Source organism: Phoxinus phoxinus (assembly GCF_949152265.1).
Source record: "Phoxinus phoxinus genome assembly, chromosome: 15".
In the NCBI taxonomy this organism is placed as follows: domain Eukaryota; kingdom Metazoa; phylum Chordata; class Actinopteri; order Cypriniformes; family Leuciscidae; genus Phoxinus; species Phoxinus phoxinus.
This window is the reverse complement of record NC_136890.1, coordinates 29,160,778-29,179,119: the sequence shown is the minus strand read 5'-3', so window position 1 is coordinate 29,179,119 and position 18,342 is coordinate 29,160,778. Positions and strand designations below refer to the sequence as shown.

Here is an 18,342-nt window from a genome sequence, read left to right as displayed (position 1 = left end):
CCCTCACAGGTGAGGGCATTGTAGTGATATCCCGAGGCTTTATCTCCACACACCACACACAGCTCATCCTGGCCTTTTACCCGAGCTCCATGGCCCATCCTGGGCCTTTTCAGCACTGGAAGACCAATAATGCTGCCTCTGGTTGGGCTTTGGACCTCTATCTCGGGCTCACAGATGTACTCAGAGGAGCACTGATGGCTGTAGGGGTACGGCGGGTTGCATGCTTGAACGTTTGGCGCTCCGTACATGGAGAACTGCACATTAACGGGGCTGAACGGCTGCTGCCCATAGAGAGGACTTTGTAGATCCGGTTCTTGGTAAGAGCAGCTCAGTGGATCCACAAGAACATCTGCAGCAAGGATAGGAGAACATCTTGATGAATGAAATGATTGAAAATGTTTCACAAGAAATATGTTTCTTTTTCACATGATTCTTGAATTACCTAATGACTTTTATGAGGCCATTGGGATGTTATAAAAAAAAAAGCCCAGAGCAAGACCTTTTGAATCTTTTCTTTCTCTGGAAACAGGATGCAGCTGAAGTTACAGTTTTGTTTAGGGTTGTTATTTGCTTTGTAGCTTATGGAGGTTTTATTAACCGTACAGAATTGAGCATTCCTGATGTTTTTTCTGTCAGATGGAAGGTCATGAAGAGTGATTTTAGATTTGAGTTCCCCCATAGAGGAATCACATCACAGTTGGCAGCATTTCTCAAGCACATCTGCACAAGACATTTTCCCCCATTATTAACGGACACTTCAGAACTAATTGTGACAATAAGCAAGAAAAAATATTTCACATGAGAAAATGTTTAATATTTGAGTAAAACACATTTTATCAAACCAATTCCAGCAAATTCATCTCTGTTTTTCCATGTCATTCATAAATATCCTTCTGCTGTGTGGTGGTCTCTTTACTGGCCTTCAATCCTGTTTTTCCTCACAGATGTTTTATGTCTCGTTTCAGCATAACTTTCCGGAGCTAGTATCTGTTTGTAAACCACTGGAGTTCTTCATAAACATTCATGTCGGTGAGAAGCTTTGCTAAAATACTAGCATTGACTGGCTTTGGAGACACCACAGTGAATTAAATGACAAACCGAAACTGAAAATTTAACAAAGCGCTAATCAGACAGTAATTGTTTCTCAAGGCGATGAAATAATCATTTTCGACATTCGGATGACATTTAATGAATGGTAATGAAGGAGACAAACCACTGAATAAATGATCAGTCACATGACCAACACAACATCAGTGATGGCATCCAGTTTTAAGTAATTATTCTTTTAGTTTATTTTAAATAGTTGGCTAAAACATTTGTGCATCATGCAATTTACAAATCTTTTTATCAGTGCTCAAATTAACCAGAAAACCTTGGTGTTTGTCAAAAAGAAATTGGCTGGGAAATTGTCCTGAGTGGTCAGAGGAAATTATTATTTAAAAAAAAAATTGGACAGCACTAAAAATGTGCGCACACATACAGATTTGAACTTTGTGCTTGTGCTAAAATCCACACCAACGTTCATATTTATAAAAATGGTAGTTTAATAAAAATTTGCAGTGGAAAAGTGCTCAGCTCTACGTTGCGTTCTCAGCCGAGAAACGCACTTTTCAGAAAGTGCAAACGCACTTTTCAGAAAGTGGCAGAAAGTCGGGAGTACTGCAGGTATTTGGAAATCTAAGCAATTCTTGCCGCTCGCCATTCTAAAGTAAAGGATTTGGATGTTGACTGGTGCTATTTTATATGTTGATGACATTAATTAGGTGGCGTTTACAAGGCTTGGTTTTTTGTGCGTATCATCGTTCTCTGAATCACACTTACAAATTTGAGAAATGAACGTAAGATCAAATGTTTCTACGCAACATATAAATGTGTTTTGGAAAGCTTATTTTATGTATTATTTTTTAAATTGCAGTTATAGTGCCATAAAAATAGTAGGCTATTATTTTTATACTATTATAGTATTTATTAATATTTTGAATTACCTTTTATTTTTGTATCTTCTATTTGAATTTTAGTTTAAGTAATTTTCTTATGTGCTTTTGTCATTTTTGTTTTCTTTAAATATATATTTATTTAAATTTTTATTTATATTTAGCTATATTTCAGTTTTAGTAATTTAAGTACTTCAACTGCAGTTTACAAGGCAATATTGGTTATATTTTAAGTTTTCATCTTTATCATCTTATTTATTTTATTTTAGTTCAGCTTTTAGCTTTAGCATTTAAGAGTTATTTCAGTTAACTAAACAAATCATATATTATATATGATATATTATCATATATATATATATGATATATATATATATATTAAACAAATTATATTAAACAAATTATATTATATTATACAATAAAAAAGTTGCTGTTTGGATTTAAAGAGTCTATGATTGGATCATTATTGCAGTGATTTTTATGTTACTAGCATGTTATATGTTAGGCAACAGTTCTTCTAGCCCTAATTGATGGAATGTGTAGCTTTTCTTAAACAACCATGAAGGAAGACAAATCATGGCCATATTCCAGGATGGCAATGCCCAGATTCATCAAGCTCAAATTGTGAAATAATGGTTGGGAGGAGCATGAAGAATAATTTTCACACATGAATGAGTCCAGACCTTAAACTCATTGAAAGTCTTTGGGATGTGCTGGAGGAGACTTTACAGGGTCCTGGACTCTTGCATTGTCAATACAAGATCTTGACCAAAAAAATGATGCACCTCTTGATGGAAATAAATGTTGTGATGTTATTTCCATCAAGATCTTGAATTGACAAGCTACAAACTCAACTTTATCAAGCCTGCGTACTTAACACATTGCTCTACATCAGCCGAAACATGGACTCTATATCCCTACCAAGAACGCAGACTCAATGTCTTCCATCTACGTAATTTAAGACGAATTTTGGGCATCTCCTGGCAGGACCACGTTCCACACAAAAATGTTCTCGCACAGGTGGGGTTACCTAGTATGTTTGCTTTACTCGCCCAGAGACGTCTGTTGGCTCGGTCATGTAAAAAATGCCTAAAGACCTGCTGTACAGCGAACTTGCCACTGGCTCTAGTTGGTAGGCCTGTACGCCGCTATAAAGATGTGTGTAAACAAGACCTAAAGACGAGCAACATCAATCCAGACAACTTGGAAGAAGCAGCCATTGAATGCGATGGATGGAGGCTCGCCGTCAAACTAGGCATCGAAATTAGCAAAAAGAGTAGAGAGCGCAGACGACAGAGAACAGACCCAACATTCACAGAGACAGGCAGGATCTTCACTTGCAGTAATTGCAACAGAACATGTCTTTCAAGAATCAGCCTCTAGTCGCAGCAGGCGCTGTAACTCAAATATCTAGAGACCCCAAGGCGCAGATTCCATTGTCTTTCGAGACAGAAAGATGCAATCAAAATAATCCAATCACAGACTCTTAAGAATGTGCCTATTTAAATCTAAACAGCAACTTTCTTTTGGCCGGGCAGTGTATAATTACAGTGATTTCTATAATAAAGTGTAATCTTACCATAGTACTGCGGCGGCTCTGTGATGTCAAACGTGTCTGATGCGGAGAGGTAGCCTCCGACTGACATGCTTATCTCAGGATCTGTGCCCTCTCTCATCTGATCAGTTGGATTCTTTGCTCTTCACACAGAATATTTGGATCTATAAAAGAGCACAAAAACTTTCATTCACCCTACTTGAGGATCGTAATCCACTGCCTTCAAACATTTCTTCAGCAAGCACTCCAACCCCAGAGAAATATGAGCTATTTTAGGCATCACTGTCACGAAAAGGTTATGACAGAACACAGTGAAGGCTGCAGAGATCTCCGTCTGTGCTCCTCTGGGGTTTTGAGAGGATCTGAAGAGCATTGACTGTGAGAATAAGACGAGAGATGAGGCCCATGTGTCCGAACAGCTGCTCTGGCACGAGTTTCACAGAAAAGGCCTCACAAAGAGTTGTCTGTCCCAATCGCTCTCAACAGGTTTGGCCTGTAGCTGACCTAAACTCGCACCTTTGACCAGTAACTCAAAAGAAGACCCGCAACACACTTTAAAGAGAGTGGCCACCATATTGGATGCAAAACTATTATATAAAAAAAATTTAATGACCTGTTTTGGCTTTTTACTTGACATCCACTGGAAGCAAATTTCTTACTCAGAAACTGGGGCAGGATTACGTTGAATTATTCATTCAGAAGACACTTAAAAGCAATTAATGGGAGTAGAAGCAATTAATCCAAAGGATAAAACAAGTGCTACCATTTTGAATATCAGTAAGTTGTTTTTGCAACAAACAAAAAAAGGCTATTTAGTTAAATGCAAGTTACTCATTTTAGTGTTAGCAGGATGCATACGCCTTCTAAAAGCTTTCAACAAGTAGCATTTGAGAACACATCAGGAACACATCCTACTTGACAAATCACAGTCATCATTTAGAGATTTATTCTGAATTCTTCAAGAATGGCAAGAAGTTTGCAATATGGGTTGCTGTGTGAACAGACTAGTTAAAAAAAAATCAAGTGACACATTTTCAGTTTCATTTATGCTACAAGTCTTATTGTTTATGTTCACGGTGGAGAAGTGAAAGAAAATGCTTTGTTTTACACCATTGCTAGAACATAGAGTGGTGATCTGAATGTTGTACAATAAGTCAATGTTCACAACAATGCAGATTTTTGTCTGCAACAATACACAGCAGATACGGTAATATTTAGCACAGTTTTTAGTTGCATGCTGTGATATACTGCAAATATATGAGTGACAACATGTATTATGTACATACTTCTTCAAAAGTTTTTGCTGTTAAGATTTTTTTAAATGTTTTAAAAGTCAGTTAAAATGTCTCTTTTGCTCACGCAAGGCAGCGTTTATTTGAATAAAAACAGTAATGTGAATATACTCCAATATAAAATAACTGATTTCTTTGTTTCTGAAGCACTTTTTATTAATATTAATTAAAGCATAAATATTAAAGCATAATATTAATGCTTTGAACAATCATCCAAAGTTCAAACATCACCTGCATGACCCATGAGTTTTCAGAAACCCCATAATGCTCAATATTTTAGTTTCCAGCACCTTATACTAAATTCTTTTTAATGCTGAGGCCAAAAAAAAATACATGACTGATTGGGCACTATTCAATATCTTTCAAATATTCACCTATGTTCTCTGAAATATTCGTTCTGTTCTCATTCACTTTAACTTTGTGTTCTTTGTGGCAATGTGTGTCGCTCTCCGTTTCCCAAGAGGAATGACAGAGTGACATCCAGCTCATCTCCAGAGCTTTAGGGAGTGTTTATACATGCAGTGTTTGCCACGGCTCTGTTTGTCATGCAGTTAATCTTTGACATTGAAAAGATTGAGGACTGCAGGACTCTAACCTTCCCACCCGATATACTTTAGACCCCTTGAAAGGGGCGGGCTTTCCTGAAAACCCCTTAAATTATGACATGGATGCTCACACGTACCCTCTCGTATCCGGCTTGTTGCGCTGACATAGAACATCCTCTATGGCGTTATTGTGGTAGCATCTCAAAGAGGCTGACCTCGGTTTCGCAGTGTCGAAATATAGATATCATTAGTGCCTCTGAGACCCAAGGGAGGGAAATTTTTGCTATCACTCCCATGCCATCCATCACAATGACTGTGGGTTCTTTACTTTAAAAAAATGTGCACGATTAACAAAACGACCTTCTTTAAACCCCATGGATGGTTTCATCCCAGATGAGGTTAGAGGGAGCAAAACTCCAATGAGTTTGAACACTCATTCATTTTTCACAAGATCATAAATAGCAACTACATAAATAAACATGCCTTTAGCGTATCATAACAATTGTTTTTTTTTTTCACAGCGTTGCTATAGAACAGGGGTTTCCAATCTTTTAGACCACGGACCCCAAATATAATCATCCTAATTTGAGTGATATATTTTCATATATAAATGTATACTATAAACGTCTAAACTTATTTTGGAAAATATTTTGTTTCTGTCAACAACATTTACTTTTTTCTACATACTAAAGGACTGTACTTAGATAATTATTGTACTTATTTTATCTATTTATTTATTTAAATCAACGTTTTTATTTATCAAATTATGGAGCTTCTAAAGAAAGGGACATGGCGGTGGAATAAAAATATATTTTAAAACTTTTGCATTTACGTTCCCCTGAAAAACTTTGCGTTCACTCACAAAACGTTTGCGTTCTCCTGAGAAACTGTGTTTGCTCGCAAAATACTGTTTTCTCTGGGAAACACAAACATTTTGCGAGAGACTGCAAAAGCATTTTCCTCCCATCTCATATTTTTGTCTCTTTAGGGGCTCTGTATCAAAATGTGTATTATTTAAATCTAATTTTTTATTTATTTGAAATCAAAAGCATTAGTTAAATAATTAATTTTCATAGTGATTTTCTCTACATTTTTCACGGACCCCCTAGCACTCTCTTGCGTTCCCCTGGGCACCTCCGGACCCCAGTTTGAAAACCCCTGCAATAGAAGAACCATTTTTGGTTCCTAAAATATTCTTTTAGTGAACAGTTCTCAAAAGAACCCTTTTTTTGTCTTAGTGTGAAGAACCTTTTTCCACTTTAAAGCACCTTTTATGGAAATTAAAGGTTCTTCATGGAACCTTTGATGCCAATGAAGAACCTTTATTTTTAAGAGTGTTGGATGAATGTTTGGCGTGAGAAGCCCTCATAGGAGAACAGTTTGCATTAGAAGATGGTGAACAATCATGTTATACATCTAGAAACATCCACAAAGCACTGCATCCACTATTTTTGCCAGCATATCTTAGTTTATCCATCTGTTATGTTATTTGATGTTAGCTATCTGCTTGTAGCCAGGCTGTGTTTACAGATTTAAGCAGGAAACAGGACTCTTGGATTAGACGGCCTTGCGCAGGGACAGTTTGGGGGGTTTTGGACTAAAGTCCAGAGGTACTTGTAATGTTTTGAATGAATGTAGGTGATCACGACAGACTGACGTAAGGCTGGTTAACTCAACTATCTCAATGGTATCTGCATAGATAACACAATTGAAGCAGTCTATTCTATTAAAAACAGTGTATATTGATCAAATGGCAACTTCTCTTTGACTTCTGTCAGTGGTGTTGACTTCTGTGTAGCAGCTCACAGACAGAATGTCTAAATGACTGCTCTACAAATGCCAAACATTCTTAAGTTGTCTGTTGGATTTAGAATGTTGGGAAACAGAACTGTCATGTTCACACTGACCCAACAAACCCAAGAACTAAAGATAATGATGTTTGTTGTGTGAGAACTAGACAAAAAAAAAAAGCAGTTACTTAGCAAAGGAAGTTGGAAAGGTATAAAGTGATTTACAAAACTTCAAGGCATTCATAGAACTTTGTTCAACTCAACAAATCGATATTTTATGCATTGTGTCATTGTTGAATGTTTAGTCTACCGTAAATACACTACTGTTAAAAATCTTAGGGTCATTCATATTTTATTTGAAATAAATGTATTATAAATGCCAAAAATTACAGTAAAGACTTTTACATTGTTACATATGGTTTCTATTTCAAATAAACACAATACAAATATTGGTCACGGTTTCCACAAAACTATTAAGCAGCACAACGGTTTTTAACATTGATAATAATCAGAAATGTTTCTTGAGCAGCAAATCAGCGTATTTGAATGATTTCTGAAGGATCGTGTGACACTGAAGACTGGAGTAATGATGCTGAAAATTCAGCTTTGCATCACAGGAATAAATGACTTTTTAAATATATATTCAAATAGAAAAGAGTTATTTTAAACTGTAATGTTATTTTACAATACGATTTATGATTTTTGATCAAATAAATGTAACCTCAGTGAGCATAAGAGATTTTATTAAAAAAAAAATATTATATACTCCACACATTTGAACGGTAGACTACATGAAAAATTAATAAATATTAATATATTAACTAATCAAAATGATTCCTCTCAATTCTGATACATGCACACATTCACTTAGTTTTATTATTACTAATATACACATTTTAGAAAAATTGAAAGTCCATCAACACTATGAAAACTATCACAACTAATGGTAGTATGAGAAAATGTCACACTTAACAAATAAAAACGTGCTTTATGCTTTTTTTAAACAAATCATTGCGATGCTGGACACTTAATAGCTGCTTTTCCTTTACGATGTGGTCCAAATAATCCTTTATAAAAATAGTTTGTTTTTGTTTTTTAATTCTTGTGAAGAAATTCGGTAACACGTTATTTTAAGGTGACATAGTTACATGTGCTTACTATAGTAATATCGGTAAATTATGCATAATTACTAAACTTATTAACTAAACCAAACCATAACTCTATAGTAAGTACGTGTAGTTAATTAATATTACTCACTTATTTGAGTAAGTACAATATAACTACGTCACCTTAAATAAAGTATAACCAGAAATTCCTATGCAAGTATTGATATTTTAAGCATTTAACGATCCTTTCGACTGGTACAGTTTCTAGAGAAAACTGATTTTGTGTACTCACCAGTGCTGATGTTGCGTGTGCTGGATCTCAGCTTGATTTGCCTCTTGCATTTGTGATGTTGACAGCAGTTCAGCCCCTGACGTCCAACACTTGCCAAGCACACACTGGAACACACATGCGCAAAACAAACAGCGTGTCCCTCCAACGCAAACCATTAATTCAAACACACCAATATGTGTGCGAGTTTAAAGACGGGGGCACACAAAGTCGATAATACACAAAAAAGGACAGTTTAACACTGTGATGAGGGCAACGAGAGCTTTGAAGATCAACCTCACTGTCAGCGTAAAAGTTAGGAATGGATATCTAGAAGTCTGAACCTGTTGAACAAAATCTGAGAGGGCCGTGGTGGGAGCGAGGAGCTGTTTAAGTGAAATAATGAGTGATTTCTGGACATGCACTACGTGAAACAGTGGGCTCATTAGAACATTCCCAGCAGCCCAGTGTTTATAAACAGCCCTAGTTCATCTAACTGATGGATGAGCGCTCACTATCTCTCCGTTCTTCCTGCCGCTCCGAGAACGTACTTGCTCAGCCCGGGTTTCACAACCACCCCGACTAACTCCCACGTGTCACTACACAATTCAGCTGGACGCACGCTACTCAAGATCCCCTTATCTGTCTCTCTCCCTCACACACACACACACACACACAGAGAGAGAGAGAGAGAGAGAGAGACCCCAAACTCTCTCCTGCTCCATGGGTGGGCCCTTTATGTCCTTAACTGGGGGCAGAGGGGACATTCTGCGGGTTGCAGATCCATCCCTAATGCTCTTAACTCACAGGATACTAATGACAGCGACTGTTGTAATGAGCAAAAACAACATAGATGTGTTTTTACAGGAACAACAGCGCTTCTGATATGAACCATGGGGTAGAATGAGGAGCCAAGGTTCTTCCTGAAATGAAAAAAAAAAAAATGTGACAGAGATTCTAGTTTTGAAAACTAGTCAGTTGAGTACATAGGCAGTATTTTAAGGAAGCATTAGCACAAAAGCCACACAAAGGTTGTTCCGAAAGGTAAGCAGCACAATAGCACAACCTTTAGAAAAAAACCTATTTTAGCCACATTTAAAGGCAGCATCTCACATATGTAGGGTTGCGAGGTATGCGTTACAAAACTAGCCTAATTGCCATTCAAAATTACCCCAACAATGACCATATCTTAAATATTAAAACTCCAAATATGCCCCTCCCGTACCTAAAATAGATATTTTACAGTCACTGATATGCAAACTGAAAACCACTGTAAAGTAATGATCATAAACACAGCTCAAATTAAGGATGTTTTATCTTTGGTAGAATATAAAATATTTCAATACAAGCATTTCAGTCAAATTTATGCCAAACCTTTAAAGGGTTAGTTCACCCAAAAATGAAAATAATGTCATTAATGACTCACCCTCATGTCGTTCTAAGCCCGTAAGACCTCCGTTCATCTTCGGAACACAGTTTAAGATATTTTAGATTTAGTCCGAGAGATTTCTGTCCCTCCATTGAAGCTGTATATACAGTATACTAAACATCATCAAAGTAGTCCATGTGACATCAGTGGGTTAGTTAGAAGTTTTTGAAGCATCGAAAATACTTTTTGGTCCAAAAATAACACAAAATAAGACTTTATTCAGCATTGTATTCTCTCCCGGGTCTGTTGTCAATCCTTCACAGTTACGCTGATGGCGTAAGACGCTGATGACGTGTTATCTGGTGCGCCCGAGCTTCATTTATAGACTGAGGGAAACGCACGCTGTAAAAGTGTCTCATCCGCGACATGCACATTTACGCACCATTAAAAAAATGATATCCACGCAAACAATGTAGAATAGCTGTAATCTTAGACTGTAAACGAAGCTCGGGCGCACCAGATAACACGTCATCAGCGTCTTACGTCAGCAGCGTCACTGCGGAGTCCTGAACGCAGATTCACAACAGACCCGGGAGAGAATACAATGCTGAATAAAGTCTTATTTTGTGTTATTTTTGGACCAAAAAGTATTTTCGATGCTTCAAAAACTTCTAACTAACCCACTGATGTCACATGGACTACTTTGATTATGTTTATATTACCTTTATGGACATGGACAGTATACTGTATATACAGCTTCAATGGAGGGACAGAAATCTCTCGGACTAAATCTAAAATATCTTAAACTGTGTTCCGAAGATGAACGGAGGTCTTACGGGCTTAGAACGACATGAGGGTGAGTCATTAATGACATTATTTTCATTTTTGGGTGAACTAACCCTTTAACCTGCAGGGGGGGAAATAAACCAGTGGCAAGAGTGTAAAAGTTTTTTTTTTTTTTTTTACTTTTGCTTCTGTGTAATTTATACACAGTATACATACTTGGTGTGAGGAGACATGCGTCAGGAGATATGACACAAAATCGTTCAATATGGAGATCATTGTTAACTAAAAATATTAATAATAATTTTCATTACATTTAAATAAAGTTGAATATAAAATAAAGCTGAAAAAAAATATTAGATGAAAAAAAATAACGTGCTTTAGCAACTAACTGAAATAAAATAAGTTTGTTCAAGTACTAAAATGACAAACTGAATAAAAAATTCAAAATGACAAAAGCGCATAATAAAACTACTAAAACTAAATACTAATAATTATTATAGTAGAATATGAATAATACTAAAATAACATTGATGGAGATTCTTTCCATTTCATTTACTGCCTTTGAAGGCAGTAGGGCAACCTACTAGGTTTCTGAACAGATCCTTTATTTATAACAAACACCATTAAAACACCTGTACTGAGAACAAATGTATAAATCACACGTTTTAATACCTTTAAATCTACCCTACAATAGATAATTTATTTGGAAATAAGCATTACCATTGAGATTCATCAAGATTCTCCAGGGGATGAACTTGACCTTTGATCTCCAAGTCGAAATGATTATTAATGCAGTTCAGATAGAGGGGCATATTTAATGATCATTATTACTCGACACCAGCTGAGCAAATTCAACTTGTGCTCTCGCGAGAACTCTGGATTTCCAGGATATCATGACATAGGGCTTACCTGAACACAGCACACACACACACACACACACACACACACACACACAATAAATAAACAGTTCAAGCAAGTTTGGCCTCAGAAAAACATAAATCTTTAGTGAATGTTGTGCTGTGATAGAGAACAACAACAAAAAAAGACAAAGTCAAATAAGACTTAAAAATAAGAACTTCAATAAAAGAAGTTACCAAGTGACTGAAAGGTGCAGTGCAAAATCAAATCAAAGGCAACAATTTGAAGATTAAAAACATCTTTACAATAGCAAAACATTTCTATTATAGATTACATGAAAACGGCCTATCATTACAGTACACAGATTTACGGCAGCCCATTTTCACAGTTCTTTCTCAGTCAAGACTGCTAGAGCTGCCAAATGCAACGTTTATTCTACTGTACAAAAGAAAATGTACATAATTGCATGCATTGATAAAAAAAACAAAAAAACATTTGTAAACTATTAGAAAAAAATATCTGTCAGCTGTGGCTGTGGAAATGTGATGCTCAAAAAACATCTCCAGTATTTCATCCAATCACAGCAGGAATGGGAATAGTTCAGTTTTGGAGGAGTGCAGCAGTCTCTTCATCTCCATCTGCAGAAACCCGGGGAGGTTTGCTGTACTTCATGAACTGCACGGAAATCTGAAGAAAAGCGTTAAGGCAAAAAAGCTGAAACATTTTCAAACTATCCTGAATGAATTTAAACAACAAGGCTCAGCCTCAGTGCTCAGGGGATTGTGACAAATGTGCTTCACATGAAAGGAAGTCACATGATCCAAATGTAGTTGAATGCTTTGGCAACGATCAGAGTTTTGTCAATATACGTGACCTCAAGTGATCCAGAATGTCAAACACACGATGACTCAGACATTTATGCAATGTTGTCTATAATATCAGTCACGTGACCTTTGACTGCATGTTCTCAAAACAAACTTTTGTCAATTAATCAATTTATGCATTTTACCCAACAGTTAAACCTGGTGCATTGTATAAAACATGAATCCATTATTCACTTATTAAAATAAAACATTTATATATTAAAATAAGCTATTAAAAAATATCAAAATTAAAAATGAATTATTATTATTTTTTTTTTCATAAACTCAAACTTCTATGACTTTTTTTCTGTTACACTTTCTTAATTTATTTCACTTCTACAAAAATCTGCAAATTTTCTTCTTTAAAACAAGACCAATCTTACATCCATATTCCAAAGCATTCTTGAGTTACAAACATTTAAGTTCGGAAAGTGCATTTTCATGTATTTTCAAAAAAAGGGGGGTGACACTTAAAGGGTTAAGAAGAGCATTATGATTTTTTGTATGGGACTTTTTCTCGCAACATTTCATGAGCCCGTTTAGTCTTCCATATTCAATTTCACATCATTTTGTGGCTGTACGTCCATGAGGACTGTGTTCAATGATCCTCTCCCAGCTCAGTTTCTTAAAAGGATACGATAAGGTCCAGTGAGAGCGTTCCCAGGCTGCCGATGAGCCAGGGGAGGTGGTGCACGAGGTAGCTGGTCTCTCCCTGCCCCAGATCTGGGTTCTTCAGTATCACACTGATGCCATATGTTGTGTTTCCCAGAATTACCAGAGCAAACAGGAAAAAAGATACGCCCTCTGTTGACTTCCTCCGATACTGCAAGACAGCAAGATAGATTTACATTACACTAAGCCAGGCTACGTTCAGACTGCAGGTAAATGTAACCTAAATCTGATTTTTGCTCATATGTGACCCTGGACCACAAAACCAGTCACATGGGTCGATTTTTTTAAATTGGGATTTATACATCAACTGAAAGCTGAATAAATAAGCTTTCCGTTGATGTATGGTTTGTTTATATTTTAGACAATATTTGGACGAGATACAACTATTTGGAAATCTGGAATCTGAGGGTGACATTTTTTTTGAAACATTGAGAAAATCGGCTTCAAAGTAGTCCATTTATGTTGGCGATTGTGCTACATTCACTCTCAAAAATAAATGTTTTATATAATTACGGTAGGAAATTTACAACATATCTTCATGGAACATGATCTTTACTTAATATCCTAATGATTTTTGGCATAAAAGAAAAATCAATAATTTTGACCCATACAATGTATTGTTGGCTATTGCCACAAATATACCCGTGCGACTTGTGACTGGTTTTGTGATTCAGGGTCACATATGTGACTCAGATCTGTTTTTCTCATGACAGTGTGAACAGCACAAACCACATGGAATCTGATTTCAATTCCGATTTGGGCCACTTCCATATGTGGTTCTAAATCCAACACAAGTCAGATGTTTTGCAATGCAACCTCAATCTGAACAGTCATATCGGAATTCAAGAGACTTTTACATCACTCTAGAGCAACATACGTCACAATTCTGTTCACGGGAGTCACTTTTACATACCCAAAGTTTTCAAGACCGTTGTGAAAGGTGGCAGTAGAAAGAGTTACAGTGACAAATATACAAGCAAAACATGGGCTTGTATCATGTGTTTAAATATTCTGCTCTTTTTTCACATTCTTCTCTTTGTTTTTTATATCGGCTGTGCATAAATTCGCTGACTTCTGCGGCAGATCACACTATAAGCACGTAATTGTTTCCTTTATGTTCTCCATGTTTACTTCCGTTTGACAGCGTGCTGTTTGAAGTCTTTTTATCGTTCTTTTGCGCGTGCTGGTCAGTTCAGGACCATGATCTGTTCACACTGAGATCTGATATTGGCCACATTTAAAACAACAATGTGAACAGCTATACAAAAAAAATTATAATAATCTGATCCGAGCAATAAATCGGATTTGAGCACTAAGGCTCGCAGTGTGAATGTAGCCTAAGAAGCAACATATGTATATATTTAATTTAAAGATCTGAATGCATATGTGTAATAATTGTAGCTGTATTAATAGCATACATCAAATTACACTTTTGATGCCAGTGTTTTTTTTAAGTTGCCAGCCAGCAGGAGCATTGTTGTATCATATTCACAAAACTTACATGGTTGTCGTAGAAGTCGCACTACAGGACTGTGCCTCAAAACTTCTGACACTGACAGAATTTCGTCAGAGGTAAAAAAATCGGCTGTTGGTAAACATGTCAAACTAGAGATTGAAGTCTTCCGATTTTGGCCTCGGATCAGAGGAATCTTAGGATTCGCAAAATTTGTCTCCGCCAAATCGTGGCCAAATCATACAGTGTGCACCCTGATTTAATAGTCTTAAAAAAATAGACTATATATTTTGCTAAAACAGAAGAAAACTTCAATTAAAATGTCTTTCTTTTAATTATGGGGTAAAATATGACCTGGACATGTTCTTGATAGATTATGTGAGAATCAACATCAGTGTAAAACTTACATTAGTGTACATCTGTGGCAATCTGGAGCATAAATAAAGTACTGAAGAGAAAGAGCCGATGACAAAGCCTATAATCTCCTTTGTTGAGAAGGGCTGAAAAACATGAAAACATTAAGTCCCGAACCAATGCTGAAACCACATAAATGAATTAAGTGCAACTCAACTCAATGATAAAAGCAACGCTAGTTACCTGCACCGAACCGTTGTCCCCCTCCACGGCCAGCAGTGTCCGACCCTTGAACCCCGCGGGAATCTGATCCTCTAGGGCAGAGCGAGGGAGGCTAAGGAGGGAAGATGTAATTCCCAGAAGACACAGCATACTGACTGCATTTAGCAATGCACTGTTACTGTCTACAGAGGAGAAAGACAGTTCCACGAATCAGTGTTTCAAGCATCAGCACAATCTTATAACAGACTGTGAAGGCCGAGGGTCAGCCTCGAGCAGTGTTATTGTTAACTAAAGCTATTAAAAATCAGTTCTGGGAATTGAAATGAAGTTGAAATAAAATTAAATATAAATATTACATTAAAAATGAATGAAAGCAAGGCATGTCCTTTAAAGCAACCAATTACATATAGCCTACTCACAACACATTCAACCAACATTACAAGTCTCTCAAGTAAGGCATGATTTCCAACTCACCCCTAGATGCTTTATTCTTTAGTTTATAATACATGTACATAAACAGCATTAGCATGTCTGCCAGGACGTAGTACACTGCAGTGTATTTCTAAAGGAGAAAATAAGGAATATAAAATAATAATAATATAACCAGGCTTTACTTTAAACTACAGCTAACTTAAGATCAATCATTAATCAATTAGGCTGATTTTCTTCAATCTACATATTCATTAATTTAGCAGAGATTTTATCCAAAGAAAATTATTCCTCACCTGTAGTGGAAGTTGATCGGCTAAGAACGATCCAGTAAGATTACACGAGTCACCTGCCAGCCACAATAACAAAAACCAAATAGACAGAGCGCTGTCCATATTCCCTGTCTTCCAGGAATTGTAGTATTGCCTACAGTAACAGACAGTATGATCTCATTATATCTTATCATGTGCAAAATGTCACTTTACACTACCGTTCAAAAGTTTGGGGTCTGTAAGAATTTATTTAATGTTTTTTTAAATTAGTCTCTTATAAGGCTACATTTATTTGGTACAAAAATACAATAAAAAAAGTAATTTAGTGAAATATTAATACGCAGTTTAAAAACAGTTTTCTGTTTGAATTAAAATGCCATTTATTCCTGTGATAATGAACTGAATGTTTAGCATCAGTACTCCAGTCTTCAGTGTCATGATCAATCGAATGTCCTGATTTGCTGCTCAAGAAAGATTTCTTATTATTATGAATGTTGTAAACAGTTATGCTGCTTAATATTTTTGTGGAAACCATGATTTTTGTTTTTGTTTTTTTGGATTCTTTGATGAATAGAAAGTTCAAAAGAACAGTATTTATACTAAATTGAAATTGTCTTTACTGTCACGTTTGATTAATTCAATACATCCTTGCTGAATTAAAGTATTAATTTCATTAAAATCTTACTGACACCAACCTTTTGAATAGCAGTGTATAAGTGTTCATAATTATAAGTGTTCATAATGAACATTTTATTTCTAATATGGCAAAACTGAGGCATACACAGAGCAACATCATCCACTTATAAGAGTTGGTGTACTTACGGTATTGAGGACACCATAAAGCAAACTATTGACAGCAGTCCCAGAACCACACTGGCAATGTCCCTGGCATCCTGGGCACATTCCCCAAGTCCATACCAAATCCACGCGATCCCATGTGGGCAGAGAGAGCTGAAGTTTCCATCACCACCGAGCACAAGCCCGTCCGACATCACTTGAAAAACAGCAGTAATGAAACAAAACAGAAATAAAAATCCTCCTAATTTGCATGTTCTTCTGTTTTCACAAGAACGCCGCCTGGGCTGTTTGCATCATTCTTGTGAAAACAGAAGTGTTGATACTGCAAACGAAACAGCGAGTGCTGTGCTGTTAAAACACTTACAGCTTGAAGCTTATACTTATAGCTTTAGCGCATTACCTGTGGTGTAGATCTTCAGCTGCTGAGGTAGAATAGTAGAAGTATGTGAATCTTATACCGCAGTCACCTAGAGAAGAAAACAAACAAGTCGTCAAAACAACGAGGTCATCGCTTAGCGCTGTGATTGGATGGCTGAAGCACGACGTCATCATGCAGGAAAGCATCGCCAGAGTGGGTTGGACAAGATCAAACGCCTCGCTCTAGTGATGGGAAGTCCGACTCGTGTTCGAGAATAGTTTCTTTTGAACAGTTCGGTAAAAGAACGTTTCAGCTTTATTTTGCGTCGTGACGTAAATGCGTCACGTGTTTCATGAAACACAAACGTGCCATTAAAGCGGTTAAGCCTTTATCACTCTTCCGCGTTCGACTGTGAACGGCCTTTTATGTTCTGTACTTTGGAATAACATTTAACAATAATAATTGTTCTAAAAATTAGCACCATCTTGCTTGAAATGTTTTTTTTTTAGCGTTTTATATATATATATATATAAGAGCTGTTTCTATATGCTTTTATAAAACTCATATAATTAAGAGGCAAACATTGGTATCATTTCTACTGCTGATGTTTTAAGGTAACTGAAGAACCGCTCGAATGATTCAGATTCGTGAATTAATCATTCAGATCATTTGAATAATCCATTCAAAATGTCCAGCAGTTTAAACCCTTCAGTGTGCAAGTCGTAGCTTCATTTTCGCAATCACCGATTGAAGAAAGAAACTAAAGTCTCTATGATTTGATGCAAAAAAATCGTATCTAATAAACAATATATAGTACTTTGATGCTAAAAACCTTTGATCTAATAAACAATATATACTGATGCTTAACCTTTGTAACAATGTACAGGTCATTTTCCCAATGAATTTGCTTTGGTCGACATGTCAACAAAGAGGCACTACATGGTGATCGACATGTCTCACATTTTCACAAAACGGCGTGAAATTAATTGTTTTTTGTAGCAGCACACTGTTGATTAACTGTGTTGCGTCCAGAGCTTCGGGACGCGTGTAAATGAACATTTTTTAACTAAAATAAGTTACGTGTACTTAAAGAAAAAGTATGTGTTCTAAAAAAAATATATCAGTTTAAACTTTTTCTTTACCTTGTCAAAGTAACGCTCCGTCACCTCCAGACACAAACAGCTCCGCTCATATCAGCTGATCACCACGCCTGACTTCACAACAGCCCATTCAGCAAAACGTGACGCAAAAAAAACGATTTCTTGAGAGTATAAAACCTACAGTAATGGAGTCATGTCGGTTTACACGAGTGTATAGGGCGCCCAATGTATAAAATGAAGAGGTGAACATTTCTAGTTGTCACCATTTTTGCTCCATCGAGTATTTCTCATGACAGGTTCGTTTTTTAAGCCATCATCTGT

The 18,342-nt window shown here is 36.5% G+C and overlaps 3 protein-coding genes across 5 annotated transcripts in view; all 3 read right to left on the bottom strand.

The window, feature by feature from the left end:
* Positions 1 to 8,998, bottom strand: part of nr1h5 (nuclear receptor subfamily 1, group H, member 5) — a 13,163-nt gene extending 4,165 nt beyond the window's left edge. Inside the window, exons 1-3 of the mRNA XM_079638663.1 lie at positions 8,512 to 8,998; positions 3,511 to 3,650; positions 8 to 349 (exon numbers count right to left, since the gene is read on the bottom strand). Of these exons, the coding sequence (XP_079494789.1) occupies positions 8 to 349; positions 3,511 to 3,607 (439 nt within the window). The 5' untranslated portion in view covers positions 3,608 to 3,650; positions 8,512 to 8,998. The remainder of the gene's footprint in view (positions 1 to 7; positions 350 to 3,510; positions 3,651 to 8,511) is intronic.
* The window catches only part of LOC307011478 (serine/threonine-protein kinase SBK1), a 381,893-nt gene extending 371,912 nt beyond the window's left edge, over positions 1 to 9,981 (bottom strand). Inside the window, exon 1 of the mRNA XM_079637196.1 lies at positions 9,914 to 9,981. The gene's annotated coding sequence lies outside the window, so the exon portion shown is untranslated. The remainder of the gene's footprint in view (positions 1 to 9,913) is intronic.
* Positions 9,982 to 11,619: 1,638 nt separating this feature from the next.
* Positions 11,620 to 18,163, bottom strand: slc66a1 (solute carrier family 66 member 1). 3 transcript variants are annotated; one of them, XM_079637651.1, is made up of 9 exons: positions 18,064 to 18,163; positions 16,964 to 17,030; positions 16,588 to 16,759; positions 15,790 to 15,919; positions 15,539 to 15,626; positions 15,086 to 15,246; positions 14,896 to 14,988; positions 13,001 to 13,186; positions 11,620 to 12,187 (listed from the first exon to the last, which is right to left on the bottom strand). In XM_079637651.1, the coding sequence occupies exons 3-9, from the start codon at positions 16,755 to 16,757 to the stop codon at positions 12,101 to 12,103; spliced, it is 915 nt and encodes a 304-aa protein (XP_079493777.1). In that variant the 5' UTR covers positions 16,758 to 16,759; positions 16,964 to 17,030; positions 18,064 to 18,163; the 3' UTR covers positions 11,620 to 12,100. The 3 variants fall into 3 exon arrangements, with proteins under 3 accessions (XP_079493777.1, XP_079493776.1, XP_079493778.1); XM_079637650.1 differs by lacking the exon at positions 18,064 to 18,163 and having other exon boundaries at positions 16,964 to 17,316; XM_079637652.1 differs by lacking the exon at positions 18,064 to 18,163 and having other exon boundaries at positions 16,588 to 16,769; positions 16,965 to 17,030.
* Positions 18,164 to 18,342: the final 179 nt, after the last annotated feature.